This window comes from Siniperca chuatsi, linkage group LG1 (assembly GCF_020085105.1).
Source record: "Siniperca chuatsi isolate FFG_IHB_CAS linkage group LG1, ASM2008510v1, whole genome shotgun sequence".
NCBI classification, from domain to species: Eukaryota; Metazoa; Chordata; class Actinopteri; order Centrarchiformes; family Sinipercidae; genus Siniperca; species Siniperca chuatsi.
This window is the reverse complement of record NC_058042.1, coordinates 14924527-14949097: the sequence shown is the minus strand read 5'-3', so window position 1 is coordinate 14949097 and position 24571 is coordinate 14924527. Positions and strand designations below refer to the sequence as shown.

Sequence of the window (24571 nt, the reverse complement as noted above, 5' to 3'; positions counted from 1 at the left end):
AGATACCCTGCTAACAAATACAAAAACATCTTTTCTCTAATCATTATCAAGGTTCATCAGGTTACTGACAGGGCAGAGCAGAGAAAGTCTTTTTCCCCAGAAGCTCCTCCTGGGAGTTTCCTAGAGCTCCCAGGCCAGCTGGGAGATGCAAACCCTCCACTGTGTCCTGAATCTGCCCTGGGGTCTCCTCCCAGTTAGTAGTGCCCAGTGTCTCAACCGCCTAAACTGACTCCTATCAAAGGAGAAGTGCCTCGATATTAAGGTACTTCCAAAAATCACTGAGCTCCTCACTCCGTCACATAAACCAGACCAGACGTTAACTCGGCTGTTGTATTCTTTCAGACAGTACTCTCGGTAAAACTCTGGGTTAGATTGAACAAGCCGTGAGAGCTTTGCTTTATAGCTCAGCTCTCTCCTTACCACCACTTCCCAACAGGTGGTCAGTTTCATCTGTTAATAATACCCTAAGATACCTAAACCTCTTACCTAAATCCTCATCCTGATCAAGACACACTTGACTATAAACCACTGTGGTGCACTGGACATCAGAGGTGGTCAGATCGTCTGCAAATATTTGAATATTTGTAATGTCAAACCAAAGTTTAACAATGCTAATTGTTAACTTCTCAATGTAACTGTTTTCAAATTTGAGTAGTACACCTAACTCTAAACTTAATGTCTAGGACAGATATAACCCAGAAATAACTTAATGTGAGAAGGAAAACATCCTTCATGTGGACATTCAGTCCTCACAGGATGGAAGTATAATAACACACACACACACCCACACAGCATGTTATTTATTATAATCACGATTAAATACACAATTTTTTGTGCTAGTTTCCATAACAAAAATCTAAATACTTCCATGTTTTTCTTTTAAAATTGAGGTCTTGTTGCATTGAATTGTGTACCGGGTTGTGAATGTGTGTTTTGTGTTGTGTGTGTATGTGTAGCTGGAATTTGCTGCGGCACCTACACAGACTTATCTCTTATTGGGTTTCTCCCATCCAGGGATCCAGCACACACCTTTTTCTGTCACAAAGCAGTTTGAGTTCAACCTTTTCACACTGACTTTGCAATAAGTTGCTGATCTGTTAAAAGGGAATTTTAAGTTTTTGTATTTGAAAATGTTTGCTTTGTGGTGGGCCTCAAATGACATGTCACCTCTACAAGTCATTGTGTGTGTGTCTGTGTGTAGGTGTCTCTGTCAGAGTATCAGAGTAATGCATTCTTTCATGGCGATGACACTGACTCCTCTAATCCAGTCCTGTGAAAAGCCAAAGCCTCGCTTTTATCTTGTCGTTCCATTTACACTTGTCAGTACTCTGTGTGTGTGTGTGCCTTTGTGAATCTGCATGTGTGTGTGTGTGTGTGTATGTATCAGAGACACACAGATAAAAACCCTCATAATTTCACTTTAGTCCAGAAGAGTTGCAGTTTTAAAAATGTATTCAGTTTTTTGTGCTCTCTTTATCACTCATCTGTCATTTTAAGTTGTTTCCCACCAGCTGTGTGTCACTTAAGCTGATATGCTTAATGATCTCAACATCCTGCTCTGCTGACTAACTGCTATCAAAGATTAGATGTCTAAAATGATGACTGGTTGTTGTTCCTGAACAAATTTCTCACTGTATTTTTTCTTGAGCCTTTGACTGTTAACATAAAACCTTCTGCTAGGAAATATTTACAAAGTTAGTTGAAGGTTGCCTAGAAAATATACTTAATTTCCTCCAGATTTGTTTATTGCTATTCCAGTTTTCCATGTTTCATGATTTGGTATTTCCAGTTTACGGAGATACCTTATTATCAGGGTCAGTGCATCTTTTAAAAAATCCTTCTTGGACAGACTTTTAATTTCATAATTTGTTGCCCTGCTACACCTGTTTCTTTTACTTTGCTTTTTCATCGGTCTGTGTTAGAATATCAGGGAATAAGCTAACAGATTGAAAGATGCTTCAGCACTTTTTCAGTATGTTAGTGGGTGTGTGCTACCCAGGTTTCAATGACTAATGCTGCTAAGTATTGCATGTTAATCCTGTTCTGGGAGCAGCCAAGGGGAAAAGCCTCCAGTGACTGACAACCAGCAAAGGTATCACATGCTTCCTGCTCTCACATCATTTCTCCCCTCAAACCACTGACACACACAGAGAGACACAAGTACACGCATAGTCCTTCACACATGTATACATGGGAACACAGACATGCAGTGCACAGTGGAGGGACATGAAAGATGGCAAGAGAGAAATGACTTTCCCATATATCAGTTGCATTCAGTCTCTCCTGCAGTGGTGGTGCTCATTCAACCATCAGTGTGTGTGTGTTGTATGTTTGATTGCACCTTTGATATCTATAACAATATAACATGGCTGAAGGAAAGGTGCGCTTGAATGTTGTTGTGTGTGGAGATAACTGTGTTAATAATGTAAACTGAAGCTTGTTTGCAGTCGCATTTGCAGATTGTTACCTGATTTTTTGAACATGCCTGCAGTCCTGTGATTTTTGAAGTTTTCCCACTTCATCACACCAACCAGGAAGTGAATATTGTAAACACCAAATACAGGAATAAAGATATGAACTCATTTGCAACAAACTTTAGAGGAATAAGATATTCATATTGAGTCTGTGACATGTCATATCCAGCACGCATCACTTCTTTTCAGTCCTCTGGGAATTTTATATATTCCCAGAGGAATATATAGAGGAGAATATTTGCCCATGCAACTCCTAAATTCCTAAATAGAATAACATGATGGAAAACTCTGATGAGACTGAAATAGTTAACTAAGTAACCAGGAACTGCATTATGATAGGAGCTTAATTCAACCTTGATTGTGCATTGTGCAGTGCAGCCAGGAACAGCACCAAGCAGAGAGAGAGAGAGAGAGAGGCTTGTAACAGTTACACGACATCTCTGGACTCCTTGTCGCAGTGCCTGACACCAGTATGGAGAGGAGGGTGAATTTTACCTGCAGCAACACAGCAGTAACACAAGCCTCTGTCTCCTGCTGCCTGATGCAGTTATACCAGTGGTGAACAGCGCAGACACAGTCGAGACATTTTTAGTAGAGACAGTGCATAGAGACAGTCGTCTCACTTCCAATGTCCACTGGAGACATTTCAAAAGCGCATTACATTCAAGCTGCCTGTTCTTAGGCAGCCATATTTCTACTTTGTGGCTGTTTCTTTACTTGTTTTAATTAACTCTGCATGCTATCTTCATTTTGTATCTATATTCCCACTCTAGTGTATTGGCAAAAGGAAAACTTCTTCTCCTACTTCACTGACCTTGGAGGAGATGTGACAAACCAAAAAGAACAAAGAAAATGTAGCTTTGCTATATGTATTTATAGACAACTAATGAAAGGAATAATTTAAGGTCAATTGTTAGTAAATGTAGGCATTGATATACATTCACAAGTGAATTTCACTCTTCAGGGACGCGGGCAGCTTTGGAAAAAGTAGACCCAGCCTGTAAAGATAGTAAATAATAATAATAAAAGAGGACGGTTGACGTTGGCTAAGAATGGCTGCAGATTGTCTGAGCCGGACAACAACATAATTACACCCGGTGGACACTGGGGGTTACAGACTTTATTCTGGTGTTATCTAAGGATGACTGCAGATTTGACTGCAACTGTAAACATATGACAATTATGACTAAGAGCTCACTACAATAAATTGAGTGGAAAAAACTTCCACATTCCAGGAAAGCAGAATGTGGTCGACCTCTCAGCCTCTAATCTAAAATCAGGAACAGGAGTTTATTTTATACACTTATCCACCGAATTTGTGGAGTTAAATGATGAGTTGGTGGTTATTTTATCTTTTTATTATCATTTAATCTCATAAAAAGACCAACCAGACCAGTGAATTTATTATATTAGTAACACAAGTCCCGTCTGTGTAGACAAAGTCTTATGCAGCTGGTATCATATGCATCCATGCCAACTGTATTGTTGTCTATTTTAAAAGTCATACTGTTGCATTGACGTGGAGGGAAAATAAAACTATTTACTGTGGCGATCAAACTACATGTGTATGGCTTTTATGTGTTTTTAATAGTTTTTAGATGATGATGGAGCAATACTTGCTGGATACATGTGTTGCATATAAAGCAGCAGACTTATCCTTTAATCCAGGTTTCTATTTATTTAGCTTGTGTGTGTGTGTGTGTGTGTGCTCAAATGAAATATTGACAGCCCATTCGCCAGGTTCTGTGGATATCAAGGTGAGTGAAGAAGTGGAAGATTGACTAGAGAGTGGAACAAGATGGAGAGGGAAATAGAAATGAGACGGCTGGATAGAGAGTGGTGGAAGTGAGTGTGTAAGTGCAGAAATATACTGTGACTGTGTGGGCGCAGCACAGGAGCAAGAAATACAGAGATGGAGTGTGATACAGGGAGAAATTGGAAAGGGAACGATGGCAAAACTGGAAGAGAGTAGATTTCAAGAAAGTCAGTGAAGAGAAGGAAGGAGGAGAGCAAGATGGGGGAAATGGTGAGAGCATGTTGGTGTTTAATGGAGGGTGAAGAAGGGTGAAAGGCAGAGCGAGACCATGGAGGAATAGAGCGCCGGAGGCTATGAGTACCCTTTGTTCACACACATTTCGATGATACGCAAATTCACACCTACAGTAGCAGGCACTGTAAAAATGCAACACCATACACAGAGTGAAGTGGGCTGAGAAAACCAATAGGTACTTTTTTTTCAAATCTAAATTTAATTTAGTCAGGCATCCCATTTAAAAAAAACATCTGCTGTTTAGAGTGACATCTTTACAAAAGACAAACAGACAGTTTGCAGTAGAATTACTTTAATCAAGCCGACAGATCAATAACAGGATGGCAGGAATAAATAGAGGGAACCACAGAGATCGCAACAAGATGGGTCCAGATAGCTTGAATTGTTTCATTTCAGGCAAAGTATCAGGCTGCAGGGTAACTGGTTCCAGGTAGATGGAGCACAAAATCTAAAAGCAAATCAGTGCTAATGGAAAAACCTGGAGCACCAATAAGACCGTCTGATGAAGTCAACATGGAAGTAACACAATATGTTGCATTTTCAATAAGTCCTCCAAGATAAACAACACAATACTTTCTTTGTAACTGCCCTCTAGAACGACACAGAAGAGTTTTCTGATCTGATGGCTGCTTTGTATGACTGCATTCTCTTGGTGCTTGTTTTCAAGTCTCTCTTATAAAAGAAATCTTGATCTCAGTGAGACTTGGAGAATAAATAGAGCTTCCTGTAATGAACTAACCATTAACGAGTTGATTCCTAAAATCATCTTGTTGTTCACTGGCCAAACCGTTGCTCCAGTAGTAGTCTGAACGATGATGCGTATCACTGTCAAATCACATCTAAGTAAACAAATAAATAAATACAGAATATCTATGTCAACACATGGACCAAACGGTCTACTTTCAGCAGTATTCAGTATTTAATTTCTGTGCATAGTTTCCTGTATGGGAAATCAGGTTGTGTAAAGGGGTAAATCGCACTTCTAAGAAGCTGGGAACACATGTAAGAATAGCTTTTAAAATCCAAACCAACTGTGAAAAGATGTTGCATGGCACTTATGTACATTACAGTCCTTGAAAAACTCACTGCATTCAATTTTCTATAAACCCCTCAAACTACAGGATCACATTTATTTGTTCCCAGCTAAAGGGAGAAGAATGAGCCTGTGAATACATAATGAGCAGTTGACAAAGAAATCCACATCCACACTGAAACATGGGTGACAAATCTGATGGCAGATGGGCACAGAATTGCCACACAAGAGCAACAACTCCCACCTCATCTGTGTATTACTCAGCCCGTCATGTGTGTATTTGCCAGAGAAACCAAAGAAGTGAATACCATATTGAAATTCTGTGTCCGTTTATCACCGGACAAGTGACAGAAGGACTTTGAATAGATGCAATGTTAGTTGCTGTGTGTTTTTTGTGTTGCGTCTATGAATAATATTGGATAGTTTTGGTTTATTACAACCTCAGTCTTATTTTCATATTTTTGGCCATCATTTTAATTGGTATCGATACCATTGTACTCACCAAAGTAAATGCAGAGATCTGGGAACATGGCAACGGTGCTGTAGTGAAGTCTGACCACTTAATTTGGAGGTAAAACAGAAAATGAGGGCACCTGAAATGTTGATACTAATCCCTCATTGCACAAAAAAACTTTGTATGTGCTCAACTACTTAAAGTACAGTAGTTGGTCTCTAAACTGTGAAAGTTGTTTACAACAGACAGTTGGGTAATAATTTTACTATTTGCCTTTGTTTACTTCCAAGAAAATGGATTACCTGGGGATTTAGGTGAAAAGGGGTTCCCATTTTCTTCAATAGTTCAAACAGACTAACGTTTCAACCCTACTCTGCTGTCATCAGAGAAAACAAGGTGAAGAGTCTACAGCCATGCTAGCAGCTGTGCGAGGCTTTGGCACAGCATTGCTTTGAGCTAAATGCTAGCGTAACATGCCAACATGCTAACAATGATAATGCTAACATGCAGATGTTGAGCAGGTATAATGCGTACTGTTTTAGTTAGCATGCTATCATTTGCTAATTAGCACTAAAGACAAAGTACAGCTGAGGCTGATGGGAAAGTACTTAGTTTTGTGGGTAGTTGGTCATAAACTAAAGTATTGGACAAAGTGAAATTTCCAATTTTTCCAATAGTTGTTGACATTTTAGTCTGGACCAAAGTGGTGGACCGATCGACCGTCATTGCCATCCCTAGAACCGAACTGCATGGCTAAAAATGGACAAAGGCGTATGGGAAATACAAACATAGTCAACCTAGAAAAGGCATACATTTGTCATTAGATAGTAGGTTGAACACAATTTCAAATCTATGGATCCAATGGTCGGAGTTGCCATAGTTTATGTCCAAGTGCCAAGTACCATACACTGTAACAAAATCATCATGATTATCACAAAAGATTTAAAACCTATATGATTGTCTGACTGCTCATATTACTTGCACCATCAAACTACTTTTTAGTGATATCACCTAATTTCCTAGATCCCAGCAATTATCTTGGTGATTACAGTTGGTCTGTATTATCAAAAAACTACAAAAATAAACCCCAGATTATATGAAACCAGAATTTCTCTTTAATCCATCATATGAATATATATCCGTCTTTGTTTCCACATACTTGTCAGTGTCATTGTCAGTGTATTCACCTCTTACAGCATCTGTTTCTCTCCCAGGTGCTGCTCTCTGGACTGATCGGAGTGGTGTCATGGAAGAGGCCGCTCTCTCTCGTGGTGAGTGTCCTCTGAACGCCCACATTCAGCTGCTAATCTGACAACTCTGAACAAAGCGATAATACTCCCAAGAGGGAGTCTTTTATTGTGATGATGGGATGGATGGAGATGTGACGACGTACGAGACGCATACTTACAAACTGAAACAGATGTTTTGCTTCTTTCCTGTTAGGATCACTACATGTTGATTAGCATTCACACTACGCAAGAATACAAATCATGACAAAGCACAAGACATCATTAACTACTGTATATGAGATGAATACAAATAGTCCTCAAATTGTTATCTCAGTTTATTAACACAATGTGAGTGTGAGTGCTGAAAACTCCAAACCTTGTTGCTTGTCACACATGTGATTTAGCAGCCGTAGAAATTGACAACTGTATGTGAATGCAGTTTCGCTTTGGGGCATGTTCAGGTTGTGTTAAAATCACAGCTCCAGTGTTGTATGTTTTCACAGTTGCTGACCTGGAAACTACAGGACCAAAGTCAGTTAGAAGTCTTAGCAGTTTTCACGTTTCTTGTCTCTGCTTGCACAGATGAACAATCATTGAACTGTGTTACACAGTTCAAACACACACAGCATCATTCTGGATAGAAACCTTTGTGCTGTCATGTACGCAGTACTCTCTGAACTCACATCACAGGATATTGGACCTGTGCCCGTATTTATCAAACAGCTTAGAGTGAAACTTTCGACTTAAGGGAAAGATAAATGTTCGAGATCCTTTGATGTTTTTTAAGTTGCTTAAGAGTCGATTGTAGATGACTGCAGCACAGAGGTGGACACAGCTTCTGACTCTGTTTTGGAGTGATTGTACAAAATATCATTAACATATCATTGGTCGTGAAAATGAATATGTTATCTATTCAGAATAGGATAGCTTTAGCTCACTATTTGCATTTGGATATTAGATGATGCAGGAAGTTACGCTTTTTTTTTTGCATTCATCATGTGTGGAAACAACAGAAAAAAGCAAGCACTGCTTTCTTTGCAATCACTTTCCATGTCAATATGTTACTAAATTCTCCTTATTATATGATTTCTCTGATGTCTGTCTTCTACCAGCAGACAGAATTTCTTTCCAGCTTTAGTTTAGTTTTCTTCATATTTCCATATCATAAAATTCCCTGTTATTATTTATGCCTATTTAGACAATTATATTGTAAATATTCTAGCATTTTAGCAACTGTAATTCTTGTAAGTTGAATGAATACAGGCCCAGGGCCCATAATTATCAAAGTTTTAAGAATTACACGAAAGAATTCTCTAAAGAGCCAACTTAGGAGTAAAAACGGTTTTCGCTGAGTGTGAGCAATAAGACACATTTATTAAGCTACAGGAGTAAGAGTGACCTTTAAGAGCAACCGTCAAGTGATCACATGATTAATCACATGCGTACTTAACAAGAACAGCCAATCAGAGACAAGGATTTACTCTTAAACTAAAATTCTTACATTTTACCTTATTGATGTTACGTATATATATGTATATATATATTTTTTTAAATTATTTGTGTAAAATCCTGTAAAAAAGGAGAATTTAGTACCACATTGACAATTTAGACAATGAAGCTGCATTGAAAGTGACTGTAAACAAAGTCACTGCCAGCTTTATTCTGGTTGTTTTCCCCCCCGATTAAAAAGAAAAAAAGGGGGTCTAACATCCTATCAAATGTTCAAATCAAATGCAAATAATGGGCTATTCAAATATGTATTATTCAGCATGACTATTAATATTGTTTTTTGCAATCACTCCAAAACATGTCTCAGAAGGTGTCTGTTCAGTCATAAGAAATTTTATAAACAGCTTTAATTCTTAAATTTGTAATTAGGGGTAACAGTAAAGGATTTTTAGTTTTGATAAATAGCTAGATAGCTTTTTTGATAAATATAGACCCTTGTCTTGCCATGTTGCTTTACATCTCAGTGGTGAAATGTTTCTCTCCTTCCCAAGAGTTCCAGAGAGTCATTCGTCTGCCATAATAGAGCCTGAAAACCTTTTTGACTGTCATGTAGTGCATGTTATAGCCCACACTCCCCTTACCTGCATGTGTGACACATTGCATAACATAAATCATCCTCTGTACTAAAAAAAGACGTACAGATGCATTAGGGTTTACTTTTGACTGAGGATTATGATCTCTGTCTACATATCTTTCAGTCTTTCTGCCCTTTTAAGTAGAGATCAGGATTGGGGTACAGCACAAACAAGCCCCTATCCAATTCTATTTCACGCTCTCTTAATGCCATAAATAATCTCAACTAATTTCTGCTGCTTTACCACATCATGTCGTATCCCTCCCCTCTCACTAAATAATACCGCTTGTCTCGCTCCCTTTAATTTTATCACCTTGCTTCCCTGCTACACAGATCTGCATTCTCTCCCTTCACATTTCTATTCCCCTTCCCTCTTCCCTTCTTTGCCTTTGTGTAATGTTAGACCACAAAAAGAGATCTGAACCATTTCAGCTTTTTCAGTTCAAAGGAAATATCCCATCATTGAGGTGTGAGTAGAAATTGGTCACAAGTTGTGCTCTGTAAAAGAGTTAAATCCTCTTACCTCTCTTTCCTTAAAAGGCATGACTAATTTACTGGAATAGTCTATGCCTACGAGCATGCAGAGATCAGTCTGTGACCACTGCTTCCTGTCTTTAGAGGGGTCTAAAACTTAATATCTGGTGTGGTTTGTGTGACTGTAGCATGTAATGTTCAGTCCTGACAGTCATGCTTTACCATTTCTGGCTTCGACCCAGCGCTGACTGGCAGGTGACTAATACACCGGCTGGACGCTTTCAGTCCTGGCAATGCTGCACCAACCCATCTGCCAACTGTGGGTGGCCATGCTCTGCATCGTGATTCGTAATAACTGGAGTTTCTCCAAACCATTTAACTATGTGTGTTAAAGACTGGTTTTCTTAGCTGACTCATTCAAGATTGGTCCCTTATTAAAAAGGTCCAGGGGCTAATCGTATGATCTGGGGAGGATTAATCTACTACTAACTATTTTAATAACTTATTAATTGTTTAAATAATTTATCAAGCAAAAATGGCAAATATTTGATGCTTCCAGTATCTTAAGTGTGTGGATAGGGTGCTTTTTATTTTATGGAACTGTAAATTGATTGTCTTTTGGTTTTGAACAGTTGTTTGGACTAAACAAGCTAATTTAAGATATCACTTAAGGGAATTTTTTGAAAAATGTTAATTTGCTTACTTGCAGAGAGTTAGATGAGAGAATTGATACCACTCTCATATCTGTCCGTTAAATATGTGGCTGTAGCCAGCAGTCGGTTAGCTTAGCCTTGAACAAAGTCTGGAAACAAAGGTAACAATATCTGCCTACCAGCACATCTAAAACTCAGTAATTAACATGTTATGTCTCGTTTGTTTAAGTGTAAAAACAACACATTGTGGGGGTTATGTGCCGGACTATTTCTTGGCCCAGTGCAGTGGCTTCCTGGAGTTACCACCGGTTGTCTAGCAACCTTATGGTGATGACAAGATTTCAGTCTTCATGCTAAACTAAGCTAACCTGCTGCTCTGTATCTTCATATTGAAACGACAGGTATAAGATTGGGATTGGTCTATTCTTTTCTATTCCTTTATGGTTTAGTGTAATTCGAATGGGCATGTTTTATTGTTTAATGCCATTTTATAGACTAAATGTGTCATGGTTTTGGGGTTTTGTCCTGTTATTTCCTGTTTTATTTTGAAGTGTTCTCCTCTCCTTGTGTGTCTTGTTGTTTTACTTTCTGTCTTTGTTTGCTTTTCCCTCCAGTTTTGATTGTTTGCCCCGCCCTAATTAGTTGCACCTGTGTCTGGTTGTCTCCCGTACCTGAGTGTATTTAGTTTGAATTTGAGTTTTTCCTTTGTTCAGCATCAGTTTGTCATTGTACCCATGTCTAGCGCCCTGGTTTGTCGTTCTATTGATATTTTGTTTCCCTGTACCTTGCCTGTCTGTGTTTTTTTTTTGGATTTTGTGTGTCCCCGGTTGGATTTAGTTTCTTTTGTTTGAACCTGCTTACCTGCTCCTGGTCTGAATTGTTTTGCCTCTGTTGAACTTCCTGAAATCCGTGTAAGCCTTTTTTTTGTGTGTGTTTATCATCAAATGGTTGATCTGCACCTTCCCTGACTACCTGTCTGCATTTGGGTCCTTTCCCTGCGACCCTGCTTGACAAACTACAACACAATGATTAATTGATAAATCAAAAAAGACAGACATATCAATAACAAAAATGATCATTAGCTGCAGCCCTAAAACAATTGGCATAATATATTGAAATAAATTGTTTCTTTAAATTATAAGGATCTTTCAGTATTTTGAGATATTGAAAAATCTTTTTATCTTTTTATTTATACTTTAGTATTAGAGAGACAGATATGAGTTAAAAATACAGGATATAGAGAGGAAAGTTTGCAACATCTTTGGTTCTGACAACATTGCAGTCAAGTCAGCGCATGACAGCCAGTAGAATTTTTGGATGGTTGGAGACTGGATGTTTGTATGCCAGAACGGAAAAACAGGTGCACTATTGTGGGGAGAAAAGTGTTGAATATGAAATTCTGTCTACCCCAAACTTTCCTTGTAAACTCCACATCAAACATATATTATTATATTATTGTGCTCAGTGGAATGAGAAAACACACTGTGTCCATGTTTGAAGGAAATCCTGCTCTTCCACCTTATCTGAAATAGCTAATAAACATTGTAGTTCTCTATTCAGTCAAGTCTACTGCATTAATGCCACGGCAGATTTACTCTGTATCACTCGGAGGCAGGAGGAAGACAAGACTACCTGCAGTCTTCTGCTGTTTGTGACTGTGATGGATTATGTGTTTAGAGAGAGACAGAAAGACAGAGAGAGTGTTAGAGGGCAGTAAATCCTTGTTTGCCCTGTCAGGAAACAAGACGGTAATAGTCTGCAGTATAGAGTATTTGTCTCAGGAAGCCTCAACTGTTGTTACACTATTGTTATTAGTTTTTTGTGTATCTACAGTACATACAATACATGCCTCTACATACATCTATATATTTTTGATGTACAGTTAATTCCATTTTAATCTATGCAATTCCAATGCACTTTGCCGTACCAGAACATCATCTATTGGACACAACTATTGTACAATATATTCTCTCTCTTTCCGAGAGTTTATGTATAGATAGATAGATATTTATTTATCTCATGTCCGTGTGTTAAAAAGGAAGCTAGAACCAGGAGGCAATTAGCTTAGCTTAGCAGTAATACTGGGGGTGGGGGGAACAGCAAACCTGGTTCTGTCCACAGTTCAAAAATACAAATACCTCTAAATTAACTTGTAATATGTTGTATCTCAATCCGTACCCTATTTTAATCCGTATATAAATAGAAATATTAATATTATAATACTATTTCTTGAGGAACAGCAGCCTGGTTAATCCACTTCCGTCTCTGCTGGTTGCCTGGTAACCTCACAGTGATCACAAGACTAGAGGTGTGTGCGAAGTCAGTCCCTCGTTCACTTTTGGCCGAGAGTAAATTTAGTGCATTATAAAGTAGATAGGGAGCGATTTCGACCACAACCTATTGTATTGTAATTCTAGTAATACACAGACATGGGAGTGTTATCGCTCTTCTGTAACTCTCAAGACAGCAAATAAGCACATTTCCTAAAATGTTGTAATATTCGTTTAAGAGTACAGACCTAGTTTTAGTTTAGCCTTTATTCACAGATTTTAATTTATGTATATATCGTGTTTTGGCTCTTTCATTCATAAAAAGAAGGCATTATTTACACTGTACTGACCTGATACTTCGCTGGACTGAAGCATAGTATGGAAAGATATAAATAATTGAGAGATGCAGCAGTCTTGAGGTGAAACAGTCACTGCACTTGTGAGGTGTCAGGCAGTGAGAGAGTCTAACATCTGCAGCTACTTTACATTCATGTTTCCACAGGGATGTGAGTACAAGTTGTCCTTTAGTGAAAGAGCACAGGGTTGGAGCAGAGCTGTGTAGCTGAGCCATGGTCTGAATGTCACACAGTGCTTCCCTGCAACACTGACTATGTTTGCATGGACTGCAACTGTTGAGCTTATTCTAAATAGGACAGTGTTTTTGATCAAGCAATTCCAATGGCCAACAAAACCACAGTATATTCCTGTTTCAGGAACATAGAGCAATGAATGACCAAACATGCTGTTGCTTCTCTTTCTGTTACTACTGTGGTTTACTCATCATGCAAGTATAGTAAAAAATTTTGAGCCTTACGTTTTAGCCAGGCTAGCAATCAGCCAGTCCACCATTTTGGTCTGGAATTTGGTACAGATATTCATGGTGCCCAGAGGATGAATCCTACTGACTTTGACGATCCCCTGACTTTTCCTCTAGTGCCTTGTCATTGTGAGCATGTTGGCATACTGATGTTAGAGGTAGAGGATGTGTCCACAAGCAAATAGACTCATATGGATGTGTTACAGAAAGCTGTGAAAAATCAAATAGTCTTATAGTTTGATTAAGGTGCACACACATCTAAAATGCCCTTTAATAATGTGAAATTCAGATTCTCAAGTCTCACTTTCATTATACTTAGTCTGACTTTGACCTTGTTTGGGATAATCAGAGCACACTGTTTACATAGCAGTCTATTATTATTCACAGTATTGTCTTAATCAGGTTACTGTAATTTTGGAATATTATAGACTATGTAAATGTATTAGTCACTGAAGGCCAACTCATCTGCTGGTAAGCTTTTTGAACAAGCAGAGGAAATATATTCTTTACTCTCTATAACCTAGAAGTGTTTCATTTTGCATTGAATCAGAAAATGAATTCTAGTTCATGGCTGCTCTTGCCTTCCACTATAATGCATTAATCACCTGAGCTACAAAGGTTCATCTCGATGCCAGTGAGTGCTCGACCTGTACTGGATGCCCCGAGAATATTAAAGCTGCTACTCTGCTGGGAAAATCTCTTTTCAGTGCTGGCCTCTTTTGCTCATTGTTTTCAAAGGAAATTAGATGCTGTCGTACGTTCACATGTGTGCTTCAAGCTAAGCATGATTTCAGCTCTCATAACACCTTCAGAATACTTTAATTATTGCAAACAATAGCCATGACCAGCACTTGAACTGAAAACTGCCAGCTAAAACAGTGGCGTCCAGTAGTATGTATGTATGTATGTATGTTTCATCTCCACCTAGACAGTCACCTCGGTGTGGCGTGACTCTCCGATGCATCCATTAACCATTTGAGTGACAGGTTGGACCCGGAGCATGTTTCTGACCTGATCCGATGGATATGCTCATCCTTCTGGTGCCTGCTTGTACAGGCCTGGGCCACTAAAAACAATCTTTCATGTTTGATCTGTAAAAATTAGAGGCTGTCATCATGTTCTGTCACCCCCATATTTCTTACACCATTTATCAATGTTTCTGCAGCTATTTCCTGCTGGATACATAAACATGCACATACTGTACAGACTATATATACTGAGTTGGAGGATATTTTACAGTATAAGCTGATTACAGTATCTTATACTCTATATACAAACTAACTACTTTTAGGCCAGTCAAACAATCAATCAGTGTTAAAACAGCGTTTAAACCTTTATATGTATATAAACACAGTTATGCAAAAACAGATGCTGCTTTCTGAGGAAAAATCAGTAACACAAACATCCATGTCCTGCATGTATAATAACAATCCAATCTTCTTCAAGTGTTTCTTGAAATACAGTAAGATTGTATTTCCTCTGAGTATGCATACACAAAGTTATTTGCAGCTAGGAAATCTGTTGCCACCCTACTGTACAACTTTGAGGTACTTGTACTTTACTTGAGTAAAGTGAAGTTTCTTTTCATGACCCTTTATACTCACTAAATTTCAGAGGGAAATATTGTACTTTATACTGCACTTCATTTTTCTGACAGTTTTAGTTACTATTTACAAATTAAGATTTTTGCATACAAAAAATATGAAGAGCTTAAAATGTGATGCTTTATTATAAATTAAACTACCCAACAGTATTTGAATGTAGAGCTGAAATGATAAGTCAATTGACGTAAAATTTATTGCCAGCTATTTTGATCGTCAAAAGCCAATTGGACTGACTTCTGATACTGAGCCTGTTGCAGCACTGGATGCAGTGCATAAGGTTTTTTTGCTAGTATCTTCTCTTCCAGGCACCCATTTCTATCAGTTCATTTTTATACCTTTATTGCATGCTGTGCCCTTCTATTCCTTCCCATGTTTCCTGTCATTTGTCCAATACAAGCAAAAATACAGAAAGCTAATCTGTAATGGAATACTTTTTATTATGTTTATGTTTGTTTATTGTTTGTTTTCTTTGTTTGATTTCCTAATAATACAACATGTGAATGCAGTACTCCTTCAGCTTCAGCTTCCTTGAACGCATCATTTGATGTGCTAAAATATGCATGACCAGATGTATGGAATAAAAGCTGGAAGATTGTGTAGAATCTGTGGAGAAATATTAAGCATGTATGTGAGCAGTGCCAGGAAAGAGTGTGTGTGATTTAAAGCACCATTTCAGTGACATGCGGATGGCCGAAGATTTCCTGGGGATAAATCTGAGTCCAGGGCACATCTGCACTCCACACTGCTGCCTGCTTATAACACACACACACACACACACACTCATACACAGTTCAAGCCCGCTGCACAGTCAAGGGGGCAGCAGCTTCCCTCTTTTTTTAACAATAAAGATACACATATACATGCACACCCATGCTCCCCACAAATGACAGCACATGCACATCATGACCGTAGACTTTCCATTACGATCACATAACTTCCATGGGGCCAGCAGGACATCGGTGAAAGGGTTTATGAGGTGTTCTCTTTGACAGCCTGTGACCCCGACAAGCCATAAATATTACTGTAGCTAATGAAAGAGGGAGGAAGAGAGAGAGAGAGAAAGATGGCACATAGACTGACTGCAACGAGGAAACAGTCATCTCTACGCTGGTGGAATAAAGATTTATAGTCAGACACCACAACAACAAAAAATCAAAACGACACAGTTTGTGAGTGGCATTTTTTATCATTCAATTAATGAAATGATTAAAAGGCTGTGCATCAGACCATTACAGGCAGAGACGGTGGGTCTGTCCAACCCAGTTTTGTCCTCCAATAGTTGATCATTTTTCATACAGACCTAAATGGACAAATTAATCCTCTAATTAGGAGTGGAATTAGCCCATTAGCAGCCTCTGTTCCTGGCTCTGTGGCCAGCAGGGATTGGTTTTGGTTTTTTCTGAGCCTGTCTAAGCTATAAGTGGTCTAACTTATTGCTTTGGGCCCCTGGTTTTTGGCTCCAGACAGACAATGTTGGACTCCTCCTTAATCCTAAATCATTTTGATGTCCTACCCCCTTTTCTGTTGGCTATTTCCATGAAAGCACATAGTCAATTTAATCTTTTGTGACTTCTAGAAATCTCATTGATACAAAATTACAACTGTGGGACATGGTACTTGGTGTAAACAGATATGAGTTAGGCACAAGGTACATGATGTCAGAGAGTATTTTAAAAATCTCTCTTGCTTGGAAGTTTGTGAACATAAACAAGATGTTCTCTGGTTTATACACCCACCACTATCATGCCCTCCGAGGCAAGTATTAAATCTTTAATTCATGAATAGCTAATAAGAAACAAAAGCACAATGATGAAAAACTGCAGCTTTTAGTCTGCAGCAGTTTGGTTGTCTTTTGATCATAACGATCCCACAGCGGGTGGGATTACTGTAGGTAAATCCAACTCCAACCAGCCACAAGGTAAATTTATACACATTATGCGTGCCAAAACATCTCATGGGTTCCTAAAGCAGCCTGTTTGGTATACACACACACAAACTCACAAAGAGGTATTCACATATTTATTGTATAGAGAAGAAGAAAAGGATGAAAAGACTGTTTCCTGCACATTGTTATACTAGTCAGTCCAAAATATAACCCTCTCAAATGTTCAAATGCCACATTGACAGCATACAATAATAATAAAACTGTAGCTGAATAGAAAATCACAGCAGTCATACAAACCACAAGCACACATATAAAATGATGCTGGTTCTATTCTTTCAGCTATTGTTAAGCAGCACAAATAGGCTCCACTCTCCTCTCCCTCCTGTCACATTGGTGCCAATCTCTTTCTATAGAAAACAGTTAGAACTGTGTGTGACACTGCAGTGATTGTGTTTTGGGCAAATAGAGGCATTAGAGGCAGGGTCCCCCAGTTTATTTTCACAGTTGACTGAACAGCTAGTGCTCTGTGGTCACTTGTCAGGGACTCGAGACGTAATTGTGGTTTGCACACAGTCATGTCAGCCATATTTCACAGCTGAGTGAGTTGAAACTGCGGCATGACTGCAGCCACTACTTTACAGCCCTGGCAGGCCTGGTTTGTAGCTGCTAGAGGCTCACACAGTACTTGATGGCTGGGTACGACAAACAACCTTTCACGGACTTGTGACCTTTGATGTCAGGAGGAAGCACATGAATGAAGTGAGGACTGTGTATCGCTACAAAAACATTAATGTTATATTACTATTGGTGTGCATTACACTTAAGTAGTGTATCTCCTAACTCCATTTTTGGTTAAAATAATTATGGAGATCTTTTTGTATATTGAGATCATTTTAGCAAAGATAACTATACTATAAAATTTTTATGCTGCCACATTACAATAAAACACAGTTTGGATTGTTTTCTCTTATAGGTTGAGATGGTAAGATAGGGAGGTGAAGACCGGAGTGTCACAGATACGCCAGGCTCCACAACACTACACACTCACCGCACTCCCTCACCCGAGTACTATTCTCAGTCACCTATCACACACCTGCACTTAATCATCACTCCACTCCCCTATAAAACACCATCCCTCACCTCAGTCAGTGTCTGGTCTCGTTTGTAATAAGGACAGATCACCGCATCCTCTACAACGCCACGGACTCTACCTCGATTCTACTAAACGTCTCCTAGTCTCCAGAGCCCCGATCCCGGTCCCGTAGATCGCCAGACTCCAGTTGGTGTCGCTCCTGATCCCGACTCCGGTCCCATGCATTTCCATTCTCCAGTGTGTGTCTCCTCAACCCCAGAGCTCCTCTCCGACCAGTCAAAGGACAGTAGCATTCTCTTCTTCACCAATCCAGTTTACGTTGTGTGCAATAAATAACAGTCTCATCCTGTCTCTCCGGCCTGTTCTGTCCGTAACACGGAGAGCAGCCGTGTTTGTTGTGTTGATTGAAGTGTGTGCACATGTCTGTGCTCATAAATGTGTGCATGCATGGTTCATGCCTGCATGTCTGCACGACTTGTTGTGAATCTATGGATGGCTGAGTCAGTGTTTGAGAGCACCAGACTACATTATACTGCAGTTCCAGCAGGCCAGACTGAGAGGAACATTTACTTTCAGTGTTGAATATCTCTCAAGGTAGACACACAAATAAAGAAACATACTACACTAACTACTACTAATCCCAGAAGGCAGCACACTATGATTAGCAATATCAATCTTCACTGCCTCTTGATCATTGACAGGAGAAAATGAAAGCTGAAAGCCCTGAGTGTGAATAAATATTAGAGCTGAAGTTTGTTTTTATCTGACATGAATTGATTGTTCATGATGAATAAAGAAGTGCTCCCGTGAGACTGGTATGACTAATGTAGTCCAGCGAACCTTTGACAAGTTAAGGTGTCCAGCGATATCAGAGCAACTCATAAACATCCCCTGAAATAGAAGATGCAATGTAAATCATTATAATGTATAACTTAAGAGATATACTCACAACAGTTTTTAACTTATGTCCTGTTATGTCAGAATAGACATTGTTTTAAAACATCCTCGCATAAGTTCTTAATGTATGTGCTAGGCCTGTGCACGTGTATGATGGAAATCCAGGTATTACATTTCATGTGGTTGTCAGGAAGAATAAACTAGAACAATGAACTTGGTGGAGGGAATTCTTATTTTGGCTTTTATTTTCCTGTGTCACAGCACGTGGTTATTGCTTATTAAACAAGCAAACTGTCTTTGTAGAAACACTGACTGCCACTATGTGGATTTGCTTAATTTAACTTGCTGTGTGGGAAAAACCATGCATCTACAATTTTTTGACTTTTCAGAACAACTGAAACATTAAATGCTCATTTATTGGTTGAGAAACATGGTTTTAATGGGACAGTTATGTTATGCTAACTGTATGCTGTCTAGCGCAGCCACAGAGTCAACTGAAACATAAGCAGATGAATATTGGTGCCTTAAGAGTGTGTTTACCAATTCAAGAATTCACAGTTTCTGATATATGCAAATTAATTTAAAAATGTCCATTAATGTTACATTTTTTTCCATTAATTCCTTTTGTTGTCACCCTTTTTTTTCTAGCAATGTAATGTACACGACACAAAATGGAACATGGCAGCATCTGTTTCTGGTGTCTAGCAACAGTGTCCTCGACTTCCCATGTCAACAATGTGACCCCACAAGGGCAAAATCAAGAAAAACAAGAAAGAAATGTCAGACTGAATCATAAAGTGGTAACAAAATGGCCATTCAGTCTGAATTAGACAAAAGCACAACCATACTTCATCCTATCCAAATTATGATGTTTTTTTCTGATAGTGAAACAGAACAAAGAATGGGCGCTGCTCGTTTCCTTTATATTTGTTCTCTTGTAATCCTTGAGTGTGCTAACAGCAGGAGCAAAAGTCCATAGAATCAACGTATTAGGCGAGCACACGTTTTGTTCAGCTTACATTTTGTATATAATGTATAATGTGAATTCCTCTATTTGCCCATTGGTCTAAATGTTGCCATTCTGTGTAATTAGGGAGCTGTGAAGAGACTCTGTTGTTGCTCCAGGCTCTATGTTTTTATTACAACTGTGAGTGCACATTTAGACCCACAAATGCACAACACGTGCAGACATGCAGTACAGCCAGAAACATAAAACCAGCACTCAAAGACACAAGCCATGATGAACACACACATTCACATGTACAGACACATGAAGAAGAATTCAGGCATAATGACACACACACAATTTCAGATCGACCTCTGTGTTTGCATTTTGAGTGTGTGTGTGTGCATTTTATGTCTCCCTCTTCCTTAGAGGCCTGTTATTCTCTGACTTGACCCAGATGGAGAGGCTTTTGTGGGAGATAGAGCCTACTGCCAACTGAGATGGGCCCCGCAGGACCACCTGTCAGAAGCTGCTAAAGGAAAACAGAGAGACAGGAAGTGTGTGTATCAGACAGACAGACAGAGTGAGATGAAAACAAAAGTGCATACGTGTGCAAATGTGTTAGCTGAGTAAGACTGAGTGGAAGGTGATGTTTTTGGGTGGAGAGGCAGTGTTCAAAGAACAAATCTGCGGGAAACGTTGCACTACTTCGAACAGAAGGAAAGCACTCAAAAATAGCTTTGGGAGGGGATTACTCCCATTCGCATGTTCTCTGTAGGATTTCACGATTTTATGGTTAGATTTTCTTTTCTGTTCTTTCGAGTTATTTTACAGAGCTGGCAGAGGACCAGGAATAAGAGGAGCCCTGAAATGAGAGCTAGACTGATTTATTATTATGAATATTATGAAATTTTATCATTTGTACTCACTTGGACTCAGCCTTAGTACATGGTGCACATGCTCTACTAGGTGAGCTACCGGGCGCCCAGGGTTGATGAAAGTTTCTGAGAGTCAAGCATACAATAAATTTGCAGGCCATAAAACAAAAACAATGAGCTAAAAGAGGCTAAAAAGCCCTTAAATGATTCTGTACAATGAATGCTTTTTGAGTGTCCCCTTTACATTCCATAGTCTTTTAATTCAATGGTAATATCAAAAATATTTATTAATGCAGGTTTAAATTAACTGATGAAAGGCAGTCTTTAAATTACAGCATTACAGCATACAGCAATACAGCATTTTAGTCTATATCTGTTACTTGCCAATCATTATCCTAACTCACTTAAAAAAAAAATTCAAGTTGACACACTGATACAGTATTATACAGCAACAACTACCTGTCATGTTTGATTAGTCATTGTGTTGATCATTAGCTTTTCAGAAAGTTAAATCACAACTGACTGGTTACAGTTGCACAGTGAGAGTGAAGGAGCTGCATCTGCAGAAATAGTAAATGTGGGACATAGAAATGCACTATGACAGCCGCATAATTCTTAATATAAAATACAGAAGGTTTTCACCCTGTGCATTGTTTATTGAAATGATTACTAGCCTCCATTTTCAGTATTTATTCACATGATTCTCAGATATTTGAATCATAACCAAACAGAAAACTGAAAGACAGCTTATTTCAATATATTTAACCAGCATCACTGTGGAATGAGTTACTGCAGTAAAGACCTCACACTCCCTCCACATAAAGATCCTATTTCACTCAAGTTTCACCAGCAAGCTCACCCAGAACTGTGTGATTGAGCGTTTTCATTTATCCCTGCTCCTGTCACATTTAAACGGTTTAGGAAAAATAAAGAGCAACATAGAAGAAGGAGATTTATACCATGAGACAGTGGCACTGCTGTGATGTGGCCGTAGGCACAGGGACAAAGGCAGAGACAGAAGCTTTGTGTTTGTTTTGATACATTTTCTTTGGTCCTCGGCCAAGAAAAAATATTTGCCCGTTGCTAGGCAGCATCCTTTTTCATCTTTCCAGCATCCTTTGTTAAATCTTAAAATTAATTTAGGCTCAGTGTGGATTTTATCTCAATGTGTTCAAGTTGATCTGAGTCCAACTGTGTTTCTACTAACAGAAATGTTAGAAGTAAGAGGCTTATTTATTCATCAGGTGTCAGAAAATCTAAATTCAAATGCAGTCCCATGTTCTCTGCAGACAAATAATCCATCTAGGTTGTTTCTTTGTTGCAGTTAAAGCTGTTTAGCAAGTGCCATTGCTATGAATATGGTTAATTATGTGTAAAACAAACAAGGACAACTTACTCAAATAGTTACTAATCTGTGATTATAAACTCTTATAGTATTTCCCATCCAGTCACAATGCCGGATCAGCATTAAATGTTGTATTAACCATGAACAGCAGCTGTTAACGTGAGCTGTGTTAACCTGGTGCACAGAGCTCAAGTGTCTTGCTCAGGGACACTTAAGCAGTGTGGATGTCTGCCAGCATGGAGGCTTCACCCCGTGTGCTCCTGTTGAAGAGCGGCCTCTCTAAAGCCACCTAGCTGCCACCCTGAACAAAGACTGTGTGTTATTTCTTTATACACCAGGCAAGCTGAAAGAGAGAGTACAAGGGTGTGTGTGTGTGTACTTCAGGAGTGTTTTCCCTCTGGTCACAGTTTGCCTGTCACCTCTGGTCAGTTTGCATTAGCACTGCCACTCTCCATCTCCCACTGCTCCTCAGATCACCTCCTCTCTTCTCACATACTGTGTATCTGCCAAGAAGGCATTCAAATGAGAGAAAGGCTCAGAGCGTCTTTGCTCTGATAACCAACTTCACTCTTAACAGCGGAAAGAAGGAAGAAGTGGGTGATTAAAGAAGCTTCTTTGGAGCAGTGATTCCCACCCAGGGGAGCTCGCTCACATCACCTCCCAGTAGTTTAACTGTAGTGTGTCAGCTAAGTGGCTTGGCCTCAGGCAATGTGGTGCTACTGATTCTGATACTTGGCTACATCGCTACAATACCTCTGTAATTTCATGTTTTGATCACCGCCCCTGTAGTTTGAGCATGGCATTCAGAAGGCGCTGGATTGCTGCAGGAATTTCTAACTTGGTTTACCATTTGATTGTTCCTCCTCCTCCTTTGTGTTGTGTATGTTGACATGGGATGCCACTGTTCATTTCCCGTTTCCAAACAACCACAACCAATCTTATTGTAAACATGACGACAAAGCCCCCCTAACCTTCACGAAGTAGTGATTTTAACCCAAGCCATGATGTTTCCCCAAACCTAACCAAGTTGTTTTTGTGCCTAAATCTAATCAAACCTTAACCATAGTGATTTTTCCAACTCTGCTTTGTAATGGTTTTGGAGGCAATGACAAATGATGTTGTCTTGCTGATAGCAACGTCAGATCAAAAAACGCTGACAAACAATGTATTTTGTCATTTAATTTGGAGGACTTGTTGGTCATGGCAGATGCATGATTTATTCAAAGGTTATTAGACTTAAAAAAAAAAGAAGTAACATGCTGACCTGATTTGTCCACAGATGTACAGTATACACCTCTGTTAAACAGCTCATGTCACGTCTCTAAGTCTCTCTCTTTCTTTAGCAGTGTTTTCAGTTGCAGACAAAATGATTTATCAAAAGAGAATTTAAGTATCAATGGTACTTAAGAGGTTTTAATAAGATTTAAGAAGTTTAAGGAGTCTACATGGTGTCTGCATATTTTCACTTAAGAACTTTTCCCCACATTTCTGTTTTTTTCTAAATGTACACTTCTTTTTTTCAGTTTTATGCACTTTGTTTTATCCAATTTCCACTCGGTTTTGTAAATGTATTGTATTATTAAGCCCAGTTCAGACCAAAGATTCATGACAAGACAAAACCGTTTTCGAACATTGCAGGGAAAAGTTGCAGCGATATAAACTGGCCTGTCTCAGCTCGACTCAAGCAAGCTGATGGCGTTGCCTGCGACTCAACCTGTCAAGTCGCCAGTGGCTGGTTTTAGAATGTAAGGCACATTACCTGTTTCAACAGCCAATCAGCCGTTGCAAAGTCAGCTGGTCAAGTCAGTAAACTGTCAGCTGGTCGAAATGGCAGAGTTTCGGACGGTGGAAAGAGAGGATCACCTCATTAATTTGTTTGAGGAACAGCCATGTCTGTATGACACAAGCCTTAAAACAAACTAAAATAAGATCAACAAACAAACTGCCCTTTGTCACAATACACAACGGCAATGTATTTCATCAATACTAGAAATGCAACTGTAGCGAGTAACTCACTATCACTATCCTCATTCATATTTTATGATGCTACAAATTATATCCAGCTACAAAAAATCCTGAAAAGCTGGTTAGAACGGAAGTTGCTATGGAGACAATGTCTTATCTAGTCGCATTGGTGTAAACTGGCAGGTTTCAGAACATTGCAGACTGACGCATTGCAAGTAGTTGCAAGTTTCAACTCGTCTCGTCGCAAATCTTTGGTCTGAACTGGGCTTTAGACCACATCTTAGAATCTATATGGCTACTTCTTGTTAAGCACCACATGTCCTGATAATAAAACTTTAAATTCCTGTAGATTAGTGGGTGTAGGTTTCACTGCAGGGCAGCACTGCATGGTACAGCTTCAAAACAATCCCTAAACCCTCCT

General features: G+C 39.1%; 1 protein-coding gene across 2 annotated transcripts in view; it reads left to right on the top strand.

Annotated features, from left to right (window-relative positions):
* fam189a1 (family with sequence similarity 189 member A1) overlaps positions 1-24571 on the top strand; it is a 91541-nt gene that overhangs the window by 34988 nt on the left and 31982 nt on the right. For both annotated transcript variants that reach the window (XM_044201428.1, XM_044201439.1), the window contains exon 2: positions 7226-7282. In XM_044201428.1, coding sequence (XP_044057363.1) covers positions 7226-7282 — 57 coding nt within the window. The remainder of the gene's footprint in view (positions 1-7225; positions 7283-24571) is intronic.